Consider the following 26,369-nt stretch of genomic DNA (forward strand, 5'->3'; position numbering starts at 1 on the left):
TGGTGGAGGTTACAGAGATAGGGAGGGTTGTAGGAGCTGGAGGAGGTTACAGAAATAAGGATGGTTGTAGGAGCTGGAGGAGGTCACAGAGATAGGGAGGGTTGTCGTGGCTGATGGATGTTACATAGATAGGGAGGGTTGTAGGGGCTGGAGGAGATTACAGAGATAGGGAGGGTTGTAGGGTCTGGAGGAGATCACAGAGATCGGGAGGGTTGTAGAGGCTGGAGGAGGTTACAGAGATAAGGATGGTTGTAGGAGCTAGAGGAGGTCACAGAGATAAGGATGGTTGTAGGAGCTGGAGGAGATTACTGAGATAAGGATGGTTGTAGTGGCCAGTGGAGGTTACAGAGATGGTGAGAGTTGTAGGGACTCTCGTCTTTGTGCAATTGATCGTGCATCAGTGACTAGGGTCTTTTCACAGTAACTTCATGTGAAGCCTACTTGTGACAAAAAGCGATTTTAATTTTTTTCATTAGGTGCTGGAGGAGGTTACAGAGATAGGGAGGGATGTAGGGACTGGAGGAGGTTACAGAGCTAGGCAGAGAGGATTGAAGGGACTGGAGGAGGTTACAGAGATAGGGGAGGTTCTCGAGGCTGGAGGAGCTTACAGCGATGGGTAGGGGTGAGGGAGCGGGAATTTGGGAATTAAATGTAGACAGGGAGACAATGTGGGTGAGGGGAACGACAGGAGGAACAGGGTTAATGGAAACGCTGATGTGTAGCAGAGGGGAGGAAATTGGTGTGGGGATTTTGGAAGGAGTTTTACTTTCAATTCCTGATCTGATTGTCTGTGTTTAGTTTAGCTTCCTCCTCGGGAGAGAGCGTGTTCAGTACTGTGCCACACAGCAACTGCGGGGGGGGGGGGGGGTGACTTAACTGTCCCCCCAAACACTCAATGCTACAATATCTTTCCCCACAGATCACCCACATCACCACCTCTCTGTCCATATTTCTCCTGCTTCTGATCGGTAAATAAGCCGGAACATTCCACCATTCTATTCGGGCACTGTCCGGGGCAGCTGGCGGAGAGGAGCAGCTGGAGGACGACGATTTACTCTTGCTTTTCGAAAGGGAGTCGATTTAACAGCGAGAGGAGGGCCAGCAGCATATGTGATGGGCCGAATGGCGTCCTGTTGTGCTTGAACCATTTGCTGATTCTGAAATTCCCTCTCCCGGCCTGTGTAATGAATGAAAAATATGCAGCACACAGAGAGAGTGAGATACCCAGAGAGAGAGACAGATAAATATATATATACAGGTAGATAAGAGAGAGTCAGACAGACTGATGGAGAGAGAGACAGACAGATAGAGAGAGAGACAGGCAGATAGAGAGAGAGAGAGAGAGAGCGACAGAGAGACAGAGAGAGATACAGAGAGAGACAGAGAGCGAGGAACAGAGAGAGAGAGAGACAGGCAGAAGGAGAGACAGACAGACAGATAGAGACAGAGACAGAGAGGGTGAGACAAAGAGAGAGAGGCAGAGAGGGAGACAGAGTGAAAGAAATGAGAGAGAGAGACAGTGATACAGAGAGAGACACAGAGAGAAAGACAGAGAGCGAGGGACAGAGAGAAAGAGAGAGAGGCAGACAGAGAGAGAGTGACAGACAAATAGAGACAGAGATAGAGAGGGGGAGGCAAAGATAGAGAGGCAGAGAGAGAGACAGATTGAGAGAAATGAGAAAGAGAGACAGAGATGCAGAGAGAGAGAGAGTGACAGAGAGTGAGAGGGAGAAAGAGAGAGAGCCAGTGTGAGACAGAAATATATAAAGGTGAGAGGGAGATTCAGAGGCAGAACAAGACCAAGAGGGACAGGTAGAAGAGAGACAATGAAACAGTGAGGGATAGACAGAGACTGAGAGAGTGAAATACAGAGAGAGAGAGACTGAGAGCGAATTGGACAGAACAGAGAGTAAAAGGCAGAGGGCGAGAGACAAAAAGAGTGTGAAAAGGTGGTGAAAGAGAGGGAGAATGAGTCAGAGAGCGAAACAGCGAGTCACAGTGAGAGAAAGGAAGAGAGACAGAGGACGCAAGAGAGAGAGACAGAGAGAGAGAGAATGAGAATCAGTGCGAGAGAGGGGGAGGGTTAATAAAGGGGGGGGGGGAGGGGGACAGAGGGGGAGGGTTAATAAAACTGCAAGTTCCATTTGTGGCCCTCTCACAGCCAATGAAGGGCTTATTTTGCAGTGTGGTCCCTGTTGTGATGTCAGAAACACAGCAGCCAGTGCGAGCATAAGATCCCGCAAGCAGCAATATGATAATGACCCAGATCTTCAGTGTTTTTTTCAGCAATGTTGGTCGATGGGTAAATATTGGGCCCAGGATCCGGGGCGAACGCCTCCCGCTCTCCTTCCATATAGTGACTGTGGGATGATTTGTATCGCTCCGAAAGGGCAGACAGGGGTCCTGGTTTCTGTTATTCGCTGTGTCAGTAATGAGTGACTGTTTGATAAGAAAGATCCTCTCAGACAGCCTGTGCAGTTTAACCACATTGAAATCTGCAGCAAGAAACCCTGGGCGAGATTCTCCGATCCCCCACCGGGTCAGAGAATCGTCGGGGGCTGGCGTGAATCCTGCCCCCGCCGGTTGCCGAATTCTCCGGCACCGGAGATTCAGCAGCGGCGCGAATCGCGCACGCCGGTTGGCGGGCCCCCCCGGCGATTCTCCGGCCCGTATGGGCCGAAGTCCCGTTGCTGGAATGCCTGTCCCGCCGGCGTGGATTAAACCACCTCTCTTACCGGCGGGGCAAGGCGGCGCGGGCGGGCTCCGGGGACCTGGGGGGGGCGCGGGGCAATCTGGCCCCGGGGGGTGCCCCCACGGTGGCCTGGCCCGCGATCGGGGCCCACCGATCCGCGGGCGGGCCTGTGCCGTGGGGGCACTCTTTTCCTTCCGCCTTCGCCAAGGTCTCCACCATGGTGGAGGCGGAAGAGACCCCCTCCACTGCGCATGCGCGGGAAACTGTCAGCGGCCGCTGACGCTCCCGCGCATGCGCCGCCCGGCAATGTCATTTCCGTGCCAGCTGGTGGGGCACCAAAGCCCTTTCCTGCCAGCTGGCGGGGTGGAAATCAGTCCGGCGCGGGCCTAGCCCCTCAAGGTTAGGGCTCTGCCGGTCAAGATGAGGGGGATTCCGCACCTTTGGGGCGGCGCGATGCCGGACTGATTTGCGCCGGTCGGCGGACATCGCGCCGATTACGGAGAATTTCGCCCCAGGTGTCAGGATTAAACCCACACACAACATGACATCTCAACAATGTTCAGCAGGAAACCACCATCTCGCCATCGTCAAAGTCCAGCTGCATCAAGTCTGCAGCAGAGAGAATTAGGCTATTTGGGCCATCTGCCCCATGCTGGTGTTCCAGCCCCACACCGGGGCAGCACGGTGGCACAGTGATCAGCACTGCTGTCTCACAGCTCCAGGGACCCGGGTTCAATTCTGGCCTCAGGTGACTGTCTGTGTGAGGTCTGCACATTCTCCCCGTGTCTGCGGGAGTTTTCTCCGGGTGCTCCGGTTTCCTCCCACAGTCCAAAGATGTGCCGGTTTGGTGGACTGGCCGTGCTAAATTATCCCTTCGTGTCTAAAAGGTTTGGTGGGGTACACGGTTACGGGGATAGGGTGGAGGCATGGCTACAGTAGGGTGCTCTTTCCAAGGGTCAGTGCAAACCATATGGGCCGAATGGCCTTGTTCTGCACTGTAAATTCTATGAAATTCTATGAACCAGCCTTACCACCCCCCCCCCCCCCCCCCCCCCCCGCCCCACATTCATTTCTTCCATCACAAGATCCTTCTATTTCTCTCTCCCTCATGTATTTATAACTTCCCCTTTAATACATCAACACTATTCACCTCAACCACTCCCTGTGGGAATGAGTGACATTCTTCCCACTCCCTGCGGGAGCAAGTCTCACATTCCCCTCACTCCCCGTGGGAGCGAGTTCTGCATTCTCCTCACGCCCCGTGGGAGCGAGTCCCACATTCTCCCCACTCCCTGAGGGAATGAGTCCCATATTCTCCCCACTCCCTATGGGAGTGAGTCCCACATTCTCCCCACTCCCTGTGGGACCGAGTCGCAAATTCTCCTCACTCCCTATGGGAGCGAGTCTCACATTCCCCTCACTCCCCGTGGGAACGAGTTCTGCATTCTCCTCACTCCCCGTGGGAGCGAGTCCCACATTCTCCCCACTCCCTGAGGGAATGAGTCCCACATTCTCCCCACTCCCTGTGGAAGCGAGTCCCACATTCTCTCCACTCCCTGAGGGACCGAGTCCCACATTCTCCCCACTCCCTGTGGGAGCGAGTCCCACATTCTCCCCACTCCCTGTGGGAGTGAGTCCCACATTCTCCCCACTCCCTGCGGGACCGAGTCCCACATTCTCCCCACTCCCTGTGGGAGCGAGTCCCACATTCTCCCCACTCCCTGTGGGAATGAGTCCCACATTCTCCCCAATCCCTGTGGGAGCAAGACCCATGACCCCACCACCGAGCATCAAGCCAGGACTGTCACTGACCTCATCTCCTCTGGAGATCTTCCCCCACAGCTTCCAACCTAAATCTCCAAACCCCAGGCAGCCCGGTTCTATCTCCTCCCCAAAATCCACAAACAGGACTGTCCTGGTAGGCCCATCGAGTCACTCTGCTCCTGACCTACCAAACTCATTTCTTCCTGCCTTGACTCCATACTCTCTCCTCTTATCCAGTCCCTTCCCACCTCCATCTGTGATTCCTCTAACGCCCTACATCATATCACCAACTTCCAGTTCCCCAGCCCTAACTGCCTCCTCTTTACCATGGATGTCCAACCCCTCAATACCTTCATTCCCCAGCAGGGTGGTCTGAGGGCTCTCCGCTTCTTCCGCAGACAGAAGCCCAAACAATCCCCATCCACCGCCACTCTCTGTCTGGATGAACCTGACCACTCACTCAACAATATCTCCTTTAACATGTCTCATTTCCTCCAAGCCAAAGGTGCGGCTATGAATATCCACATGGGTCCCAGTCTTGCCCATCTCTTTATGGGGTATGTGGAACATTCCTTGTTCCAGTCCTACTCCGGCCCCATCCCAAAACTCTTTAATCAGTATATCGATGACGATTTCAGTGCCACTTCTGGGGCGTCATTCTCCGACCCCCCGCCGGGTCGGAGAATGGCCGTTGGCCGCCGTGAATCCCGCCCCCGCCCCCGCCAAAGTCTCCGGTACCGGAGATTGGGCGGGGGCGGGAATCAGGCCGCGCCGGTTGGCGGGACACCCCGCTTAATTCTCCGGCCTGGATGGGCCGATGTCCCGCCCAGAAATTGCCTGTCCCGCCGGCGTAAATCAAAGCTGGTATTTACCGGCGGGACCAGGCGGCGTGGGCGGGCTCCGGGGTCCTGGGGGGGCGCGGGGCGATCTGACCCTGGGGGGTGCCCCCGCGGTGGCCTGGCCCGCGATCGGGGCCCACCGATCCGCGGGCGGGCCTGTGCCGTGGGGGCACTCTTTCCCTTCCGCATCCGCCACGGTCTCCACCATGGCGGAGGAGGAAGTGACTCTCCCCACTGCGCATGCGCGGGAAACTGTCGGCGGCCGCTGACGCTCCCGTGCATGCACCGCATTTCCGCGCCAGCTGGCAGGGCAACAAACGCCATTTCCGCCAGCTGGCGGGGCAACAAACGCCATTTCCGGCAGCTGGCGGGGCGGAAATCCCTCCGGCGCCGGCCTAGCCCCTCAATGTTGGGGCTCGGCCCCCAAAGATGCGGAGCATTCCGCACCTTTGGGCCGGCGCGATGCCCGTCTGATTGGCGCCGTCTTTGGCGCCAGTCGGCGGACATCGCGCCGTTGGGGGAGAATTTCGCCCCATGTTCCCGTCTGGTCCTTGAAAAATGTATTCATTTTGCTTATAATTTCCACCCCTCTATCACCTTCACATGGTCCATCTCCGACACTTCCCTTCCTTTCCTTGACCTTTCTAGCTCCATTTCCAATATTTTATTTTAATTTTGTAAGACTGTGAGGAAAGGATACCTCGCTCCAGGAGTGATTTCATGAAGAAATAGGAATATGGTTTATTAAAACAAACTTTACTACAAACACAGTATTAAAATATCTTTAACATCACACCAGAAAATAGCTTCCAATTACCCCTTGAACAAAGCTGATCAATAAGTGACACCATAACCCTTAACTGCTATCTTTATTCCCACTCAAACAACAAAACCATCTCAGCTCTCAATCCACTTTCAAATACAGTTAGCACTCAGGAATACCTGCTGTACAGAGATGTCTGGATACTCTACTTTGAGAAAGAGAGAACTTTTGACACTGTTTTAAAGAGAAAGGCCTGAATCCTGTCAGAACCATGCAGAAACTCTGGCTGTATTTTTTCAGAAGCTGCTTCCCAGCTCTCCTTCTAATGAGGCAATTCTGAACGGCTGAGAAAGAAGCTGCTAATCTGTCTACAGGCATATCTTTAATTGAACTGCAGTGAGAGCAAATGCTCACATCCCAATCTAAAATTCAACTAAAACTGCTGGATCCACCTTAGACCCTCTCACTAATTACATCACCTGACCAGGGCAAAATGTAATTGACTTCACATTAAGGGAACACCTTTAATCCAAATAAAACTCGATTAGCTTTTGATTCTGCTTCCTCCGCCCTTTCAGGCAGCACCATCGAGATCACAACAACTCGCTGTGTGTAAAATGACAATTCTCCATATCTCCACCTCCCCACACCCCCACTCAGAGAACAGAGAACATACAGTGCAGAAGGAGGCCATTTGGCCCATCGAGTCTGCACCAACCCACTTAAGCCCTCACTTCCACCCTATCCCCGTAACCCAATAACCCCTCCTCACCTTTTTGGTCACTGAGGGCAATTTATCAAGGCGAATCCACCTAACCTGCACGTCTTTGGACTGTGTGAGGAAACCCGAGCACCCGGAGGAAACCCACGCAGACACGGGGAGCACGTGCAGACTCCGCACAGACAATGACCCAGTGGGGAATCGAACCTGGGACCCTGGCGCTGTGAAGCCACGGTGCTATCCACTTGTGCTACCGTGCTGCCTGTACTCAACCATTCCCACCCCGGTTCTTTTCCTGATACTCTTCAATCTATGTCCACTCTGGTTAAAGAGCCTCCTCCCGCTGGGAAACACTTTCTCCTTATCAATTCCATCCAAACCCCCCTCAGCATTTTGAATGTTCGATTCAATCTTCCCCCTCAACCTTCTCTGCTCTGAGGAGAACTATCCCAGCTTCTCCCAGTCTCTCCACATGAACTGAAGCCCCCTCATCCCTGGATGCATTCCGAGAAACATACCTCCACACCATCTCCGAGGCTCTCAAATTCTTCCCAAAGCATGACATTCCTACATTTGGACTCAATCGTTTTGATGGGATCACAGGTGGTAATTTGAATAAAGCGTTTAAAGATATCATGCTGATTGGATGGCTAGTCAACTCTGATTGGTTGCTGCAGAGCAAAGGAGAATGCACCAGGGAAACCTCCCCATCCCTCCTCGAGCCCCTACAACACTCCCTACCTCTGTAACCTCCTCCAGCCATGACAACCCTCCATATCTCTATAACCTCTTCCAGCCCTGACAACCCTCCCTATCTCTGTAACCTCTTCCAGCCCCGACAACACTCCCAATCCCTCTAACGTCCTCCAGCCCCGACAACCCTCCCTATCTGTGTAACCTCCTCCATCACCTACAACTCTCCCTATCAGTGTAACCTCCTCCATCACCTGCAACCCTCCCTATCTCTGTAACCCTCCTCCTGCCCCGACAACCCTCCCTATCTTTGTAACCTCCTCCAGCACCGACAAACCTCCCAATCTCTGGAACTTCCTCTAGCCCCGACAACCCTCCCTATCTCTGTAATCTCCTCCAGCCCCGACAACCCTCCCTATTTCTGTAACCACCTCCAGTCCCAAGAACCCTCCCTATCTCTGTAACCTCCTCCATCCCCGACAACCTCCCTTATCTCTGTAACCTCCTCCAGCCCCTACAACCCTCCTTATCTCTGTAACCTCTTCCAGTCCCGAAAACCCTCCCTATCTCTGTAACCTCCTCAAGCACCTAAAGGCCTCCCGATCTCTGTAACCTCCTCCAACCCCTACAGCACTCCCAATCTCTGTAACCTCCTCCAGCCCCTGCAACTCTCCCCTATCTCTGTAACCTCCTCCAGCCCCACAACCCTCCGTAACTCTATAGCCTCCTCAATCACCTACATTCCTACTTATCTCTGTAACGCCCTCCAACCCCTACAACCCTCCCTATCTCTGTAACCTCCTGCAGCCCCGACAACTTCTCCCCAGAATCAAAAATTCCCTTCAGTGCACACCCCACTTCACCTTTTGACACTAAGGGACAGTTTAGCATGGCCAAGCCACCTAATCTGTAGAGCTTTGGACTGTGACAGGAAATCGGAGCACCCGGAGGAATCTCAGACAGACACTGGGGCAATGTGAAAACTCCACAGTGTCACCTGAGGTCGGAATCAAACCTGGGTCCCTGGCAGTGTAAGGCAACAGTGCTAACCACTGTACCGCCGTGCCCCCCATAACAACCCTCCCTATCTCTGTAACCTCCTCCAGCTCCTCAAATCCTCCCTATCTCTGCCACCTCCTCCAGCACCTAAAACCCCCTATCTCTATAACCTCCTCCAGCCCCTACAATCCTCCCTATCTCTGTGACTTCCTCTAACCCCTACAACCCTCCCGAACTCTGTAACCCCCTCCAGCTCCTACAACCCTCTATCTATAACTTCCTCTAGCCCCAACAACCCTCCCCATCTCTGCCATCTCCTCCAGCCCCTAACACCCCTCCCAATATCTAGAACCTCCTCCGATCCTGACAACCTTCCCTGTCACCAGTTTCTATTGTTGTGAGGTTTGGTGTGTGAATGTGTGTAAGTGTGGGAGCTGTTCTATCACTGATTTCAAAATCCCTCGTGTTTTCTTACCCCAGGTTGTCTCCATGGTGATCTGGTGGTTGTCCAGGAACCCTCATTCATCAGTGGATTAAAGGGACAGTCTGTCACGCTGTATTGCAGCTACACGTCCGATGGCGAGGACATCTTCCGAAGTGTGGTCTACTGGGCGCTCAAGGAGGGCAAAGACCCAACAGTGATCCACCCCGCACCTCCCCCTCGCTACCAAAACCGGGTGAAGTTCAACAAATACAGTGGGAGCGTCAACACCACATTCCAAATCCACCCCCTTCAACTGAAGGACACAGAGACATATTACTGCTACATCTCATTCCTGGTAGGGGAACAGACCTTCACCAAGGAAGGGGCGGGGACCAGCCTGTTTGTCCACGGTACGTGTGGCACTGATAGACCAATGGGGCTGTTTAGCACAGGGCTAAGTTGCTGGCTTTGACAGCAGACCAAGACAGGCCAGCAGCACGGTTCAATTCCCGTACCAGCCTCCCCGAACTGGCGCCGGAATGTGGTGACTAGGGGCTTTTCACAGTAACTTCATTTGAAGCCTACTTGTGACAATAAGCGATTTTCATTTCATTTCATTTCATTTTTCATGAAAGTGTCTATCACTACCTCAGGATGTCCCAAAGTGTTTCACAGCCTCATTGTGAGTGCAAAAATTGAGACTAGGAACATGAGATCATTTATACAAAGACACCAGAGCTCAGTTGTGTTTTGCTCAAAAGCAAAAGTCAGGTTACGTACGGAGAGTGAGGAGCTGGAATGGATCTGGTTTGTCCTCACTTATGTCTCATTGTCTTTGTGGGTGATAACCTCATAGGGCCCTGGTTCTGAACAAATATTTGTCACCTTAGCTGGTTGTCACTAACCTTCTGTGGGATCCTGGATGTCAACTTGTCCCAGTTGTAAACTTGGCAGTTCTGTGCCTCCATTGTTATCATGCACGTTGGCCACCTTCTCTTGCAGTTTCATAAGTTGTTCTCTAGTTTCTGAGACAGTAGAATGAGTAAGAGTAGGTAAATTGGTTTGCACCAGTCTGTCAAATGTTAGCTCTGCCAGCGATGTAATAGTTACACTTAAAGATGTTTCTCTCAGATGTAAGATTGAAGTGTGTAGATCTCGCTTGTTGTCTCTACATTTGAGGATGAGGGATTCCATCATGCAAACCATTCACTTAACCAGACCTTTAAACCTACGGCAACGAAGAGAAGAAGTAGTGTGATTAATATTCCACTTCTCACACATATCCTGAAATATCTCACCAATAGATTGCAGACCATCACCAGTAATGATCTCTCTGAGCCCACCAAATAAACTGAAAATAATACTTATAGTCTGGGCAACAGTTGTGTTTGCCATTTTGTGAAATTGTTGAATAATGGGATACTTGGTAAAGCCGCCGACAATGATGATTAAGTCAGTGCCGTTGTCATGAAGGAGATTACGTACTATTTTGGTCAAAGAATGGGAAGGAACTTCATGTGGAATCAACGGTACTTTGTGCCATATGCTCTAGACATGCCTAACACTTCTTGATGATGAATTCATTGACATAGTTCATGCCCGGCCAACAGGCTGCCTCTCTTGTGAGTCTTCTCATTGGACCTATGACCATGTGCGAGTAATGAAGTAGTTGAAGAATATCAGGTCACGAAGATTCCAGTGTGAGGACCTGCCTGCCTTTAAAGATGATTCCCCAGGAGATGCCTAGCTCATCGCGATAAGGTCAAAATTGGTCTCAGGCATTTCGGGACATGCTGGATTGAGTCTGGTCCTCCTTTGATGACGGTTTTCGGCATTTTCTGTGATTTGGAACTTTTTGCTGCTCCTACGTGCAACTGCCGGCCTTTGAATTGTGCAAAAATGTGGCAGATCAATGGACGGACTCGCATTCTCCTGCAAGCATAATGTGACAGATCCCTTGAAACTGCCAACTTTGGCGACACATTCCAGATGCGCCAATGCTAGGTCATGAAACGAGGATGAGAGGAGTGGTTTCTGAGGCTGACCGGCCTTTGTGAGGTCTGGCGAACTCCAAGGATTGTGACTAATGCGAGGTCACATCATGCCAGTAGAGTCGTGACCACCGGACCTTTAATCTCTAGAATATCAGTGACACCCGGGAGCACTCCAGCACTGAGAGATCCAAACCCAAAGATGTGCAGGGTAGGTGGATTGGACATATCAAATTGCCTCTTAATTGGAAGAAAACCCAAATTGGTAGCTTAAATTTATAAAACAAAACAATTGCGAGACCTGCGCATGGAATTAGCGAACTGCTATACATTGTAAGTTTCACAGCAGTAGGTTTCGCTGTGGCCTTCAGTGACTGTAGTGCATGACTTGTGGAATTCATGGGGAGGTGGGTGGAGAGAAGGGGAGTACGTTGACACTCACCACCATGTCAATCTTGGCCAATCTTGTCAACTTTCTTCGGGCAGATAATTTGAATCTTGGTGACCATCTTGGACAGTGTGACGGTATCCCTTTTCCTACTGGACTCACGGCGTGAGATTGTTCGGCGATTGCATGAGGCACCATGCACAGTTGTCGCGCAGAATTCAAGTGATATATTCAGTTCATTTCGTATTCCCGGGTTGGCCATCATAGATAGCAGTTTATGATTCGTTGGCCAACCCATTTCAGGATCTGAGTGAGAAGTGGAATATTGATCGACCCTCGCCAACACATCGGGCACGTCATAATCGCTGTCTAGATTGTCAATTGGTTCATGCAAATTCACCACCCTGTGCGAGAAGTGGTTCCTCCTTTTCTCAGTTCTAAATCTACCACCTCTGACCTATATCTGTGACCTTGCATTCTTTTTACTTTATCAATCTCTTTTAGTATTTTGTAAATCTCGTACAAATCCCCTCTCATCCTTCTAAACTCCAGCGAGTATAAACCCAAACTGTTTAATCTCTCCCCATACGTCAATCCTTTCATCCCCAGAATTTATTTGGTGAACCTCCACTGAACTGCCTCCAATGCCATCACATCCTTCCTCAACTAAGGAGACCAAAACAGGACACAATCCTCCAGATGTGATCTCACCAACATCCTATACAATTGCAACAACACTTCTCTACTTTCAAACCCCAGTCCTTTTGCAATAAATGCTAACATTCCATTTGCCTTTTTAATTACATGCTGTGCCTGCAAGCTGACTTTCTGTGATTCATGAACCAAGACACCCAGATCCCTCTGCCCAGACTCATTTTGAATCTGCTTTCCATTTAGATAATAACTTGCCTTTCTATTTTCAAAATAGATAAACCCATCTGCCAGATTTGGGCCTAAGCTCCAAGCCTATCTATATCCATCTGTAAAATCTTTATCTCTTCTTCACTGCCTGCTTTCTCACCTATTTTAGTATCATCCTCAAAGTTTGCTATGTTACCCTCTGTCCCTTCTTGCAGATCATTTGCATAGATTGTAAACAGTTGAGATCCGAAGACTGACCCCAGCGGCACCCCGCTAGTTACAGTTCATCAGCCAGAGAAGGACCCATTTATCCCGACCCTCTGCTTTCTGTCAGTCAGCCAATCCTCGTTCCAATCTAGTACTCTACCCCAAATCTCCTGTGATCTCACTTCTGGATCAGTCTTTTATGCGGCACCTTGTCAAACGCCTTCTGGAAGTCTCGATATACCACATCCACAGGTTCCCCATTATCCATCTTGCTGGTTACATCCTCAAAGAACTCAAACAAGTTTGTCAGGCATGACTTATCCTTCATGAAACCATGCTGACAATGGTGGATTGAGCTTTGTCTTTCCAAATGTTCAGTCATCTTCTCCTTAATGATTGATTCCAGCAACTTCCCCACCACAGAGGTCAAGCTAACCGGTCTACAGTTTCCTACTTTTTGCCTCTCTCCGTTTTTGAATAGGGGCATCACATTAACGTGTTTCCAATCCACCGGGTCTCTTCCAGAATCCAGGGAATTTTGAAATATCATAACCAATGCACCCTCTATCTCTTCTGCCACTTCCTTAATCATAGAATCATAGAATCACTACAGTGCAGAAGGAGGCCATTCGGCCCATCGAGTCTGCACTGACCATCTCAAAGAACAGCTTACATATGCCCACGGCCCACCCTATCCCTGTAACCCAATAACTCCACCTAACCTTTTGAGCACAAAGGGGCAATTTAACATGGCAAATCCACCTAACCTGCACATCTTTGGAATGTGGGAGGAAACCGGAGCACCCAGAGGAAACCCACGCAGACACGAGGAGAATATACAAATTCCACACAGCCAGTGATCCAAGGCAGAAATCAAACCCGGAAATCAGGCTCTGTGAGGTAGCAGTGTTAACCACTGTGCCACTGTGGGCAGGCCATCAGGTCCCATAGACTTATCTGTCTTTAATCCCGTCAGTTTATTCAATACTGTCCCCCTAGTGATGGTTAATGCACCATGTTCCTCTGCATTAACTGTAATTGTTGGAAAATCTTTATTCCCTTCTACCGTGAAGACAGTGACAAAATATTGGTTCAACGCCTCCGCCATCTCTCTGTTCCCCATTATTACCGCACCAGTATCGACCTCTAAAGGGCCAGCATTTACTTTAGCTATTCTCTTCCTCTTTATATACTTTTAGAAGCTCTTGGTATTAGTATTGATGTTTTCTGTTAGTTTCCTTTCGTAGTTCATCTCAGCTCTTTTGATTTTATTTTTAGTAGGCTTTTGTTGAACCTTAAAGTTCTCCTAATCCCCCATTTTACCACTAGCTTTTGCAGTATTGTATTCCATAATTTTGGGCTTTATGTTTTCCTTGACTTCCTTGTTTAGCAACTGAACATTTTTCTCCCTTTTACAACGCCTCTTCTTTTCAGGAATATACTTTAATTGAGAGGTGTTTCATATCTCCCTGAACATCTGCCATTGTTCCTCAACTGCCCTACCCTCAATTATTTGTGCCAGTCTACTTGGGCTAACTCTTTCCTCAGGCTGGTATAATTACCTCGGCCCCACGCTAAAACTCTAGTATGACACTCTGTCCTCTCTCACTCAATCTGAATTTGAAATTTTAGCATGCTGTGATCACTCCTTCCAAGAGGATCCTTAACGACAAGACTATTTATCAACCCTTCTTTGTTACATAATACTAAATCTAAAATATCCTGCTCTCTGGTTGTCTCCATAACATATTGCTTGAAGAAACAATCCCTCATGCACTGTATGAAACCTTCTTCGCGCTACCCTTGTCAATTTGAATAGTTTAATCCATATGCATATTAAAATCACCCATGATTACCGTTGTGCCCTTCTCACAAGCCCTGGTTATTTCTTGATTTATACTATTCCCCACTTTGGAAGTATTGCTCGAAGGCCTACAAATTGCACTACCAAGAAGGTTTTTCCCTTGTTTTTTATTTCCACCCAAATCGATTCAACATTTTGGCTCTTAGTGCCAGTATGATTTCTTAATACAGCCTTGATGTAATCGTTAACAAATATAACAACTCCATCTCCTATTCCATCCTGTCTATCCTTGCAGAATACTGAGTTGGGCATTCAACTCCCAGTCCTGGGCCTCCTGCAACCATGTTTCAGTGATCCCCACCAAATCATACCCATTTGCCTCTATTTGTGCCCTCAGCTCATTGAATTTATTCAGAATATTGAGTGCATTTAGGTACAAGGTTTTTAAATATGTCCTACTGATTTGCCTTCCCCTTGCAGGATTTTTTGGTGCACTCCGCTTTTCACACATTCTGACCTCCTTTATTAATCTCTGATAACACTCAGCCTCATTCCCAAATTTCGCTCTCACAGTCTCCTTACATTTTGATTTTTTACGTTACGTTTCTGCTCTGTAGTCATTAGACTGGCCCTGCCTGTTTATCCCATTAACATTTCACAGCATTTACAGTGCAGAAGGAGGCCATTCGGCCCATTGAGTCTGCGCCAGCCCTTGGAAAGAGCACCCTACTTAAGCCCCGTGCCTCCACCCTATCTCCTTTTTCCCCGTAACCCAGTAACCCCACCTAACCTTTCCTGGACACTAAGGGCAATTTAGAATGGCCAATCCACCTAACCTGCATGTCTTTGGACTGTGGGAGGAAACCGGAGCACCCGGAGGAAACCCACGCACACACGGGGAGAACGTGCAAACTCCGCACAGACAGTGACCCAAGCCGGGAATCGAACTGGGACCCTGGAGCTGTGAAGCAACTATGCTAACCACTGTGCTACCGTGCCGCCCTAACCTCTACCTTCCCCTCACATGCCGACCTGCTGTTTTGGTTCCCGTTAACCATTATACCTCTTGTAGCTTTACTCTTCCCTTCCACCCCACTTGCTAGTTTAAAGTCCTATTTATCCTTTCCGCTAGAACACTGGTCCCAGATCAGTTCAGATGGAGACCGTCCCAATGGTACAGATCCCTCCTGTTCCAATATTGATGCCAATGCTCTGTGAAATGGAACCCCTCCTTCCCTCACCATTCCTTTAGCCACGTGTTTATTTCCCTAATTTCTCATCCCTTTGCCAATTTGCACATGTCTCGGGTAGTAATCCACAGATTATAAACCGTGAGGACCTGTTCTTTAATTTTGTTCCTAGTTCCTGATAATCCCCAAACAGGCCCTCTTTCCTAGTCTTGCCTATGTTATTTGTCCCAACATGGACCACAACAACTGGATCCTCTCCCTCCCTCTACAATATCTCTTCAAGCCGGTTAGAGATGTTCTTCACCCTGGTTCCGTCAGGCAACATACCACGCGGGACTCTTGGTCCTGTTTGCAAAGGATGCTATCAATTCCCCTAATTATATAATTCCCTCAACTATTACTTATCTTTTTGCTCCCCCCCCCCCCCTCTGCTGAATGGCCTCCCGTACCATGGTACAGTGGTCGGCTCGCTCATCCTCCTTACAGTACTTTTCCTCACCTACAAAAGGAACAAGTGCCTCATACATGTTGGACAAGGTCAAGAGCTGAGGCTTCCATTTCTAAATTTAGGATCCTTCCATCTGCCTCACTCACAGTCACACTCTGCTGTTAACACCCTGCTGTCCCTGACCACTGGCTGAATTTGAGGTACTTAAGGATGCGAACACCTGATTGTTTCAGCCCTCCCCCATGCTCCCCTTAACACATCATCCCACTAACTGGGTTCTGACCATCTGACTAAGGCTAAGCACAATATCTCTCATTATCTACTCTCCAGGGGACCTTCTTTCTGTAAAGAAAGTTCCATTAGCTGTACTTCAGCAAACAATATCCATGGCTGGAATGAATTATGATCTTACTTTTATGGTGCTTTAATTGCACCTCTGTAGCCCCAAACTCTAGCTGCCTTTCAACCCAGGATTCTTTTAAAACTATTACTGCAGCAGTCAGATACACACCCTATCTCAGACTTTTAACCATTACTGCCCCAGCTGTGTACGATACAATCTATATGTGAAATTCCTACATTCATCAAAGCACACCTTCCACATGTCTTGTGGGATTTTGGGGTCCAAGTGGGGGCATCAACAGTTGGAGTTGTCCGAGGACCTGTAACCATCATCGGCCTGAAAGGAGCCCTTCATACTTATGTCCATCCTTGAGTAGCCCTTCGACGCTACACAATTTGGACTCGTCTAGCTGATCTTCCTGGACACTTCCACGGGAGTGGATGCGATCACCAACTCAACAATTCTGTCTGCTCGCTCTGCGTTTGCAAATTCACAGTACGCGCCCTTTTCTCTGCACCTGTTGACAATGTGGTCTACGGATTCTATAGGCTGCTGCCGAAATAACAGGAAATCTGACTGATAAATACAGAATTTTAACTTGAATTTGAACCAGTCTTCCAATGTCGCCCAAGCTTTTAGGGAATGGTTTCACTCTTCTGCTGTTATCCCCCATGTTTCAGTCTGTGTAGACCTTCATTCCCAATTGCTGGGTGAGCTTTCGTGGCTTGCCCGTCTGGTTCAGACACACCTAAATCAAAAAACCACAGCTCTCTACGCTGTCTAAACATTTTGAATCCAGGATGCTGCACCTCAAACTTGGGTCTGACTCGCATTACGGAAACTCTAAAATTAGCCTACAACCATCTCCTTTATTGTATCTTTCCAGATGACCCCAAAAGTATAAAAACACTGCTATAAAGGGTATCAGAAGCTCTGTCGCACACAATATCAAAATACCGTCCTAGACAAGGCACCAAAAACTCATGGCTTGGACGTAAATACCACCCGTTAAGAGGCAAAGTGATCTGACTCCCTCTTGGTGAATCCCAATGTCCTCTGAGTCCTGGACCCAGGACCTGGCTTCTTAAGATGGTCATTCCTGCAGGTTATCACTCCAGTGGTTCCGTTGACTCTCCTTCTTTTACGGATCTTTATCATGATTCCAGTTGAGAGGAATTTCAGAGATATTGTATTATAGGTATTTGGTGCAGTAAGGGTTAAACACCTAAGTTAATGTGTGGGTGTGTGACTGCTGCGGTAGTGTTTTTTAAAAATCCTGGTTTGAAAGGATTGGGAGTCAGAGGTGCAATTAAGCCATCATAAAAGTTTGAGCTAATGGGGTTTTTTTGGATTAAAGGGGGTTCCCTGTGGAGATGATAGTATACAAGTTTCAGCTTGATAAAATGATGTAATTAATAGGAGGAGCTAAGATATCATACAATTTGCAGAAAAGCAGTTTTAGTTGAGTTTTAGATTGGGATGTGAGCACGAATCAAGCACAGGAAGTAGTTAAGGTAAAAACAGTGTGTGATTTCAAGCAGGAGTGAGATATAGCTCTTGGGGCTAAGTGGGTCAAGGGATATGGGAGGAAGGCGGGATCAGGATATTGAACTTGATGATCAGCCATGATCATAATGAATGGCGGAGCAGGTTTGAAGGGCCTAGTGGCCTTCTCCTGCTTCTATTTTCAATGTATGTTTCTATGTAAGGATGCTGCGGGAACTCTAGGAGAGGACGGGGAAGTGGAGTTGAGGCAGAGGGTCGGCCCTGATGGTATTGGATGGGGGAAGATGTATGGAGGGGTCCAATGGCCTCCTCCAGCTTTTTGTTCATGTCCATTTCACGAGAAGTGGGTTTCGCTGGGCCAGGATAGCATTTATTTCCCATCCCTAATTGTCCTTTGAAGGGAGTGATTCTCTGGGCCATTTCAGGGTGGGAAGTTGAGTCGACCACATTACCATGTGTGTATGGAGTCAGGTATAGGCCAGACCAGGGTAAGAATGGCAATTTCCTTCTCCGAACGTGACGTGAGTGTACCAGATGCGTCTTTACGACAATCCATGATGGTTGTCACAGTCACGACAGCCGAGAGTAGCCTTGATAGTCCCGGGTTTCATGTATCGAATTTTAAGTTCCTCAGCTCCATGTTCCGCGTGCTGTTATGTAACTGGGCGTCTTTGCCAAAGACAATCCCTCAACCAGACCACTAACCGCCGCCGGCTCTCCCTTCCACAGAACCACTGGTCCTGACTCCTCCTCCCAATTGCTCGTGTGACGCTCCGCAGCGACGCTATGTCTCCTGTGGGACCCGGGTTCCGGTTGGTGACGTCGTCCGGATCAACTGGTTGAGAAACAGCGAGGCGGTGAGGCGGGAGAACCAGACGCAGCTGATCGAACCTGCCGGCGATGGTTCCGCGAGATTGGAGAGCCAGGTTCCATTACCCGTGCCCAGCCCGGGCACTGAGGTGAACTACACGTGTATGTTGACCCACACCTCTGGCGGCATCATCGACTGGAGGCAGTACATAGAAGTGAGCGGTAAGTGCCCTGTTCTCCAGTCCCTCCCCGGTGGGCTCACTGGTGCGATTTGCATCGTGCCAGCTGTGGCTCATTGGCTCTTACGCTTTCTCTTTCCTCTCTGGGAAGCCAGGTCACCAATTTGAGACCACTCCCAAAATTTAAGCATCATATGCACAGGCCGAAACTCCAAGTGCCAGCCCAAAGAACCGCTGCACTGTCGTGGGCCAGTGTTAAGGGAGCATTATGGGAGGCTCAGTAATGAGGGAGCGCCGTACGGTCAAAGGGCCAGTACTGAGGGAGTGCTGCACTGTCAAAGGGCCAGTACTGAGGGAGTGCTGCATTGTCAGAGGGTCAGTACTGAGGGAGTGCTGCACTGTCAAAGGGCCAGTACTGAGGGAGTGCTGCACTGTCAAAGGGCCAGTACTGAGGGAGTGCTGCACTGTCAAAGGGCCAGTACTGAGGGAGTACTGCACTGTCGGAGGTTCAGTAACGAGGGAGCGCGGTAATATAAAAGGGCCAGTACTGAGGGAGTGCTGCACTGTCAGAGGGTCAGTACTGAGGAAGTGTTGCACTGTTGGAGGTTGAGGACGAAGGGAGTGCGCATTGTTGGAGGATCAGTACTGAGGGAGTGCTGCACTGTCGGAGGGTTGGTACAGGGGAGTGCTGAACTGGCAGAGGGTCAGTGCTGAGGGAGTGCTGCACTGTCTGAGCGTGAATACTGAGGGAGTGCTGCACTGTCAGAGGATCAGTACTGAGGGATTGCTGCACTGTCTGAGGGTGAATACTGAGGGAGTGCTGCACAGTCAGAGGGTCAGTACTGGGGGGGGGGGGGTGCTGCAATGTCAGAGGGTCAGTACTGAGGGAGTCCTGCACTGTCAGAAGATCAGCACAGAGGAAATGCTGCACTGTCAGAGGGTCAGTATTGAGGGAGTGCTGCACTGTCGGTGGGTCAGTACTGAGGGAGTACTCTGGCTGTGCAGCACACCCTCAGTACTGACTCTCTGACAGTGCAAATCTCCCTCAGTACTGACCCTCTGATAGTGCAGTACTCCTTCAGTACGGTACCTCTGACAGTGCAGCACTCCCTCAGTACTCACCCCCGACAGTGCAGCACTCCCTCAATACTGACCCTCTGACAGTGCAGCAATTCCTCTGTGCTGATCTTCTGAAAGTGCAGGACTCCCTCAGTACTGACCCTCTGACAGTGCAGCACCCCCCCCCCCCCCCCTCGCCCCCCCCCCCCCCCCCCCCCCGCCCCCCCAGTACTGACCCTCTGACTGTGCAGCACTCCCTCAGTGTTCACCCTCAGACAGGGCAGCAATCCCTCAGTACTGATCCTCTGACAGTGCAGCAATCCCTCAGTACTGACCCTCTGACAGTGCAGCACTCCCTCAGTACTGACCCTCTGACAGTGCAGCACTCCCTCAGTACTGACCCTCTGACAGTGCAGCAATCCCTCAGTACTGACCCTCTGCCAGTGCAGCACTCCCTCAGTACTGACCCTCTGACAGTGCAGCAATCCCTCAGTACTGACCCTCTGACAGTGCAGCACTCCCTCAGTTCTGACCATCTGACAGTACAGCACTCCCTCAATACTGACCCTCTGACAGTGCAGCATTTCCTCTGTGCTGCACTGTCAGAGGGTCAGTACTGAGGGAGTGCTGCACTATCAGAGGGTCAGTACTGAGGGATTGTTGCACTGTCAGAGGATCAGACAGGGCGGCATCATCGACTGGAGGCAGTACATAGAAGTGAGCGGTAAGTGCCCTGTTCTCTAGTCCGTCCCCGGTGGGCTCACTGGTGCGATTTGCATCGTGCCAGCTCTGGCTCATTGGCTCTTACGCTTTCTCTTTCCTCTCTGGGTCGCCAGGTCACCAATTTGAGACCACTCCCAAAATTTAAGCACCATATGCACAGGCCGAAACTCCAAGTGCCAGCCCAAAGAACCGCTGCACTGCCATGGGCCAGTGTTAAGGGAGCATTATCGGAGGCTCAGTAATGAGGGAGCGCCGTACGGTCAAAGGGCCAGTACTGAGGGGGTGCTACACTGTCAAAGGGCCAGTACTGAGGGAGTGCTGCACTGTCGGAGGTTCAGTAACGAGGGAGCGCGGTAATATCAAAGGGCCAGTACTGAGGGAGTGCTGCACTGTCAGAGGGTCAGTACTGAGGAAGTGTTGCACTGTTGGAGGTTGAGGACGAAGGGAGTGCGCACTGTTGGAGGATCAGTACTGAGGGAGTGCTGCACTGTCGGAGGGTTGGTACAGGGGAGTGCTGAACTGGCAGAGGGTCAGTGCTGAGGGAGTGCTGCACTGTCTGAGCGTGAATACTGAGGGAGTGCTGCACTGTCGGAGGAACAGGACTGAAGGAGTGCTGCACTGTCAGAGGGTCAATACTGAGGGAGAGTTGCACAGCCAGAGGGTCAGTACTGAGGGATTGCGGCACTATCAGAGGGTCAGTACTATGGAGTGCTGCACTGTCAGAGGGTCAGTACTGCGGGGGGGGGGGGTTCTGCACTGTCAGAGAGTCAGTACTGAGGGAGTGCTGCACTGTCGGAGGGTCAGTACTGAGGGAGTGCTGCACTGTCAGAGGGTCAGTACTGAGGGAGTGCTGCACTATCAGAGGGTCAGTACTGAGGGATTGCTGCACTGTCAGAGGATCAGTACTGAGGGATTGCTGCACTGTCTGAGGGTGAATACTGAGGGAGTGCTGCACAGACAGAGGGTCAGTACTGGGGGGGGGTCCTGCAATGTCAGAGGGTCAGTACTGAGGGAGTCCTGCACTGTCAGAAGATCAGCACAGAGGAAATGCTGCACTGTCAGAGGGTCAGTATTGAGGGAGTGCTGCACTGTCGGTGGGTCAGTACTGAGCGAGTGCTGCACTGTCAGAGGTACCGTACTGAGGAAGTACTGCACTGTCAGAGGGTCAGAACTGAGGGAGTGCTGCACTGTCAGAGGGTCAGTACTGAGGGATTGCTGCACTTTCAGAGGGTCAGTACTGAGGGAGTGCTGCACTCTCTGAGGGTGAATACTCAGGGAGTGCTGTACTGTCAGATGGTCAGAACTGAGGGAGTGCTGCACTGTCAGAGGGTCAGTACTGAGGGATTGCTGCACTGTCAGAGGGTCAGTACTGAGGTAGTGCTGCACTGTCAGAGGGTCAGTACTGAGGGATTGCTGCACTGTCAGAGAGTCAGTACTGAGGGAGTGCTGCACTGTCAGATGGTCAGTACTGAGGGATTGCTGCACTGTCAGAGGGTCAGTACTGAGGGAGTGCTGCACTGTCAGAGAGTCAGTACTGAGGGAGTGCTGCACTGTCTGATGGTGAATACTGAGCGAGTGTTGCACTGTCAGAGGGCCAGTACTGGGGGGGTGGGGGGGGGTGGGGGGGTTCTGCACTGTCAGAGAGTCAGTACTGAGGGATTGCTGCACTGTCGGAGGGTCAGTACTGAGGGAGTGCTGCACTGTCAGAGAGTCAGTACTGAGGGAGTGCTGCACTGTCTGAGGGTGAATACTGAGCGAGTGCTGCACTGTCAGAGGGTCAGTACTGGTGGTGGGGGGGGGGGGTTCTGCACTGTCAGAGAGTCAGTACTGAGGGAGTGCTGCACTGTCAGAGGATCAGCACAGAGGAAATGCTGCACAGTCAGAGGGTCAGTACTGAGGGTGCTGCACTGTCAGAGGGTCAGTACTGAGGGATTGCTGCACTGTCGGAGGGTCAGTACTGAGGGATTGCTGCATTGTCAGAGTGTCAGCACTGAGGGATTGTTGCACTGTCTGAGGCTGAATACTGAGGGAGTGCTGCACTGTCAGAGGATCAGTACTGGGGGGTTGGTGTTCTCCACTGTCAGAGGGTCAGTACTGAGGGAGTCCTGCACTGTCAGGAGATCAGCACAGAGGAAATGCTGCACTGTCAGGGGGTCAGTACTGAGGGAGTGCTGCACTGTCAGAGGGTCAGTATTGAGGGAGTGCCGCACTGTCAGAGGGTCAGTACTGAGGGGGTGCTGCACTGTCAGAGGGTCAGTACTGAGGGAGTGCTGCACTGTCAGAGGATCAGCACAGAGGAAATGCCACACTGTCAGTGGGTCAGTAATGAGGGAATGTGTATATCTGTGCGTGCCTATATAATCATTGTACGTGGGAACCACTTTCTCTCATCCTTCCTCTCTGGGTTCACTAAACAGGAATTGTTTCGAACCAACCCTCACAAGCGGTGAATTGGGATTTAGACGATGGAGGTGATTGGATCGTGTAACAGAGATTTACAGATGTCAGAAAGTTCTGATTGATCACACTGAGCATTATAATATCCTAACATTTCTCTTGTTTCAGAATCCCCCGGACACCCTGTGCTCTTGTATGTTCTGTTGATCGGAAATTCAACCATAATTCTGCTGTTGGTTATCGCCTTTGGTCTGAAAAAACCTTCCCTGTGCAGCCGGCGCTAAGCTCACTGATGTCTCTCCACTCTCTCTCGCTCTCTCTCTATCTCTCTCTGTCTCTCCACCCATGAAGCCACTGCATGTACAAGACCCTGGCTGCCCCCCACCCCTTCCCCCCCCCCCCCCCCCCCCCCCCCCCCACCTTCCACCTCAAGCTTCTGGACTCTTCATCTCGGAATCAACAATGGCCGACAATTTCTGAATTGGGAGTCAGCATCAGGCGGTGGACCCATCTGGAGGTGGAGGTGAAACTCTTAAGCACAATCCTGGGACTGTTCAAAATTGAATTAATCTTACTCTATCAACTTAGGGAGTTTTACGGCTTTGAAGAACAGGAAAGATATCCTGAACCCATGTGAGTTGAACGAATTTCCAAATTTGACCATATTTACCAGCTTGCTTTGCCAGGCAAGGTGTTGAAATGTAAAAAAACAATCGACTTAAAGCTGCAGACTGCTTCCTCACAGATGAACAAGAACCATTGGACCGCGAAAGGGGAAGAAAATGCGCTCGAGTCCCACAGTCACAAAAAGCGTGTTAAACTCAACATTCGGCCAATGTTTCATGCGGTGTTCAATGGTTAATAGATCGGCGTTTGAATGTGTTGGTCTGTTCTCTGATCCACGTTCACTTTGCTCAATTCATCACACCTACAAACAGAACTCGAGAGCGCAAGTTACTGACGGCAGAGGATGTTCCGGATTCTGGGCAGAGAGCATTTGTTCAGAAATCCTCTAATTCCTGAGATATTTTAGAGTACCGTTTAATAAGCCTAGAAACAGCATCACCTCTGCAGTGCTAGGAGACAAATCAAATGTACAAGGGTCGGAACTCTGCAGCCGTTGGGATTCTCTGATTCTGCCGGCAGCGCACCCTTGCCCATGGCTTTCTCGGAGGCGTGCGGTGGCTTCAATGGAAAATCCCATTAACAAGCAGCGGGAGTATAGAATCCCACCACCACTCAACGGCGTGCCGTCAAGAAACATGCGGCTGGATGGGCGGGAGATTCCAGCCCAAGGTATGCAGGGAAATGTTGAGTGTGTAGCATTCTGAAGGTTTGGTACAACAGAGGAGACAGCGATGTAGTGGTGAGGCCACTGGGTTAATAATCTCGTACACGCACCCGAATGCTCCTGGATACTGCCGATGCTGGAAATCTGAAACAAAGACGGAAAAGGTTGGAAAAAAAAGTCAGCAGGTCTGGCAGCATCTGTGGAGAGAGAAACAGAGTTAATGCTTCGATTCCCTGTGGCTCTTCTTCAGAGCTGAACAAAGAACAAAGAAAAGTACAGCACAGGAACAGGCCCTTCAGCCCTCCAAGCCTGCGCCGACCATGCTGCCCGTCGAAACTAAAATCGTCTACACTTCCGGGGTCCGTATCCCTCTGTTCCCGTCCATCCTATTCATGTATTTGTCAAGATGCCCCTTAAACGTCACTATCGTCCCTGCTGCCACCACCTCCTCCGGCAGCGAGTTCCAGGTGCCCACTACACTCTGTGTAAAAAACTTGCCTCGTACATCTCCTCTAAACCTTGCCCCTTGCACCTCAAACCTAGTAATTGACCACTCTACCCTGGGAAAAAGTCTTTGACTATTCACCCTGCCTATGCTGCTCAGAATTTTGTAGACCTCTATCAGGTCACCCCTCAACCTCTGTCGTTCCAGTGAGAAGAAACCGAGTTTATTCAACCTCTCCTCATAGCTAGTGCCCTCCATACCAGGCAACATCCTGGTAAATCTCTTCTGCACCCTCTCTAAAGCCTCCACATCCTTCTGGTAGTGTGGTGACCAGAATTGAACACTATACTCCAAGTGTGGCCTAACTAAGGTTCTGTACAGCTGCATCATGACTTGCCAATTTTTATACTCAATGCCCCGACCAATGAAGGCAAGCATGCCGTAGGCCTTCTTGACCACCTTCTCCACCTGTGTTGCCCCTTTCAGTGACTTGTATACCTGTATACCTAGATCTCTCTGACTGTCAATACTCTTGAGGGTTCTACCATTCATTGTATATTCCCTACCTGTATTAGACCTTCCAAAATGCATTACCTCACATTTGTCCGGATTAAACTCCATCTGCCATCTCTCCACCCAAGTCTCCAGATGATCTAAATCCTGCTGTATCCTCTGACAGTCCTCATTGTTATCTGCAATTCCACCAACCTTTGTGTCATCCGCAAACTTACTAATCAGACCAGTTACATTTTCCTCCAAATCATTTATATATACTACAAACAGCCAAGGTCCCATCACTGATCCCTGCGGAACACCACTACTCACAGCCCTCCAATCAGAAAAGCATCCTTCCATTGCTACTCTCTGCCTTCTGTGACCTAGCCAGTTCTGTATCCACCTTGCCAGCTCACCCCTGATCCCGTGTGACTTCACCTTTTGTACCTGTCTGCCATGAGGGACCTTGTCAAAGGCCTTACTGAAGTCCATATAGACAACATCCACTGCCCTACCTGCATCAATCATTTTTGTAACCTCCTCGAAAAACTCGATCAAGTTAATGAGACACGACCTTCCCTTCACAAAACCGTGCTGCCTCTCACTAATACGTCCACTTGCTTTCAAATGTGAGTAGAACCTGTCTCGAAGAATTCTCTCCAGTAATTTCCCTACCACTTAAGTAAGGCTCACCGGCCTGTAGTTCCCTGGATTATCCTTGCTACCCTTCTTAAACAAAGGAACAACATTGGCTATTCTCCAGTCCTCCGGGACATCACCTGAAGGCAGTGAGGATCCAAAAGATTTCTGTCAAGGCCTCAGCAATTTCCTCTCTTGTGTCCTTCAGTATTCTGGGGTAGATCCCATCAGGCCCTGGGGACTTAACTACCTTAATATTTTTCAAGACACCAACACCTCGTGAAGAGGAGGGAGGACGCGGATGGATGGATGCGATGGATTATATATAAGAGGCAGCGGAGCAACTGGGGCAGAGCCGGGGGACAGTGAGTGGCGGGAGCTGGGAGAGAGATATATCTTTAAGTGACAGATGGCCCAGTGGGGGGAGGGGTTGGATTGTCTTTTTACATTGGGACTAAAAATATTTTGGATATTGAAGAAACGAGTCAAGGTAGAGCAGAAAGGTCACAGACTAAATGAACCTATCACTGATTGTTGTAAAAACCAATCTGGTTCACTAACACCCTTTAAGGAAGGACATCTGCTGCACTTAGCCAGTCTGGCCAAATTTTGCTGTGCCATGTGACTGAACAGCAATGCACTGACCACACAAATGGACCTTGGTAAACTCAAACATGGATTCCTTCTTCATGAAGGTG

At 50.1% G+C, this 26,369-nt stretch overlaps 1 protein-coding gene across 1 annotated transcript in view; it reads left to right on the forward strand.

The window, feature by feature from the left end:
* The window catches only part of LOC140386498 (uncharacterized), a 40,454-nt gene extending 17,262 nt beyond the window's left edge, over nucleotides 1–23,192 (forward strand). The window contains exons 2-5 of the mRNA XM_072468888.1: nucleotides 920–968; nucleotides 8,952–9,305; nucleotides 18,363–18,665; nucleotides 22,970–23,192. Coding sequence (XP_072324989.1) covers nucleotides 920–968; nucleotides 8,952–9,305; nucleotides 18,363–18,665; nucleotides 22,970–23,085 — 822 coding nt within the window. The 3' untranslated portion in view covers nucleotides 23,086–23,192. The remainder of the gene's footprint in view (nucleotides 1–919; nucleotides 969–8,951; nucleotides 9,306–18,362; nucleotides 18,666–22,969) is intronic.
* The last annotated feature ends 3,177 nt before the right edge of the window (nucleotides 23,193–26,369 follow it).

This window comes from Scyliorhinus torazame, chromosome 12, assembly GCF_047496885.1.
Source record: "Scyliorhinus torazame isolate Kashiwa2021f chromosome 12, sScyTor2.1, whole genome shotgun sequence".
Classification (NCBI taxonomy): domain Eukaryota; kingdom Metazoa; phylum Chordata; class Chondrichthyes; order Carcharhiniformes; family Scyliorhinidae; genus Scyliorhinus; species Scyliorhinus torazame.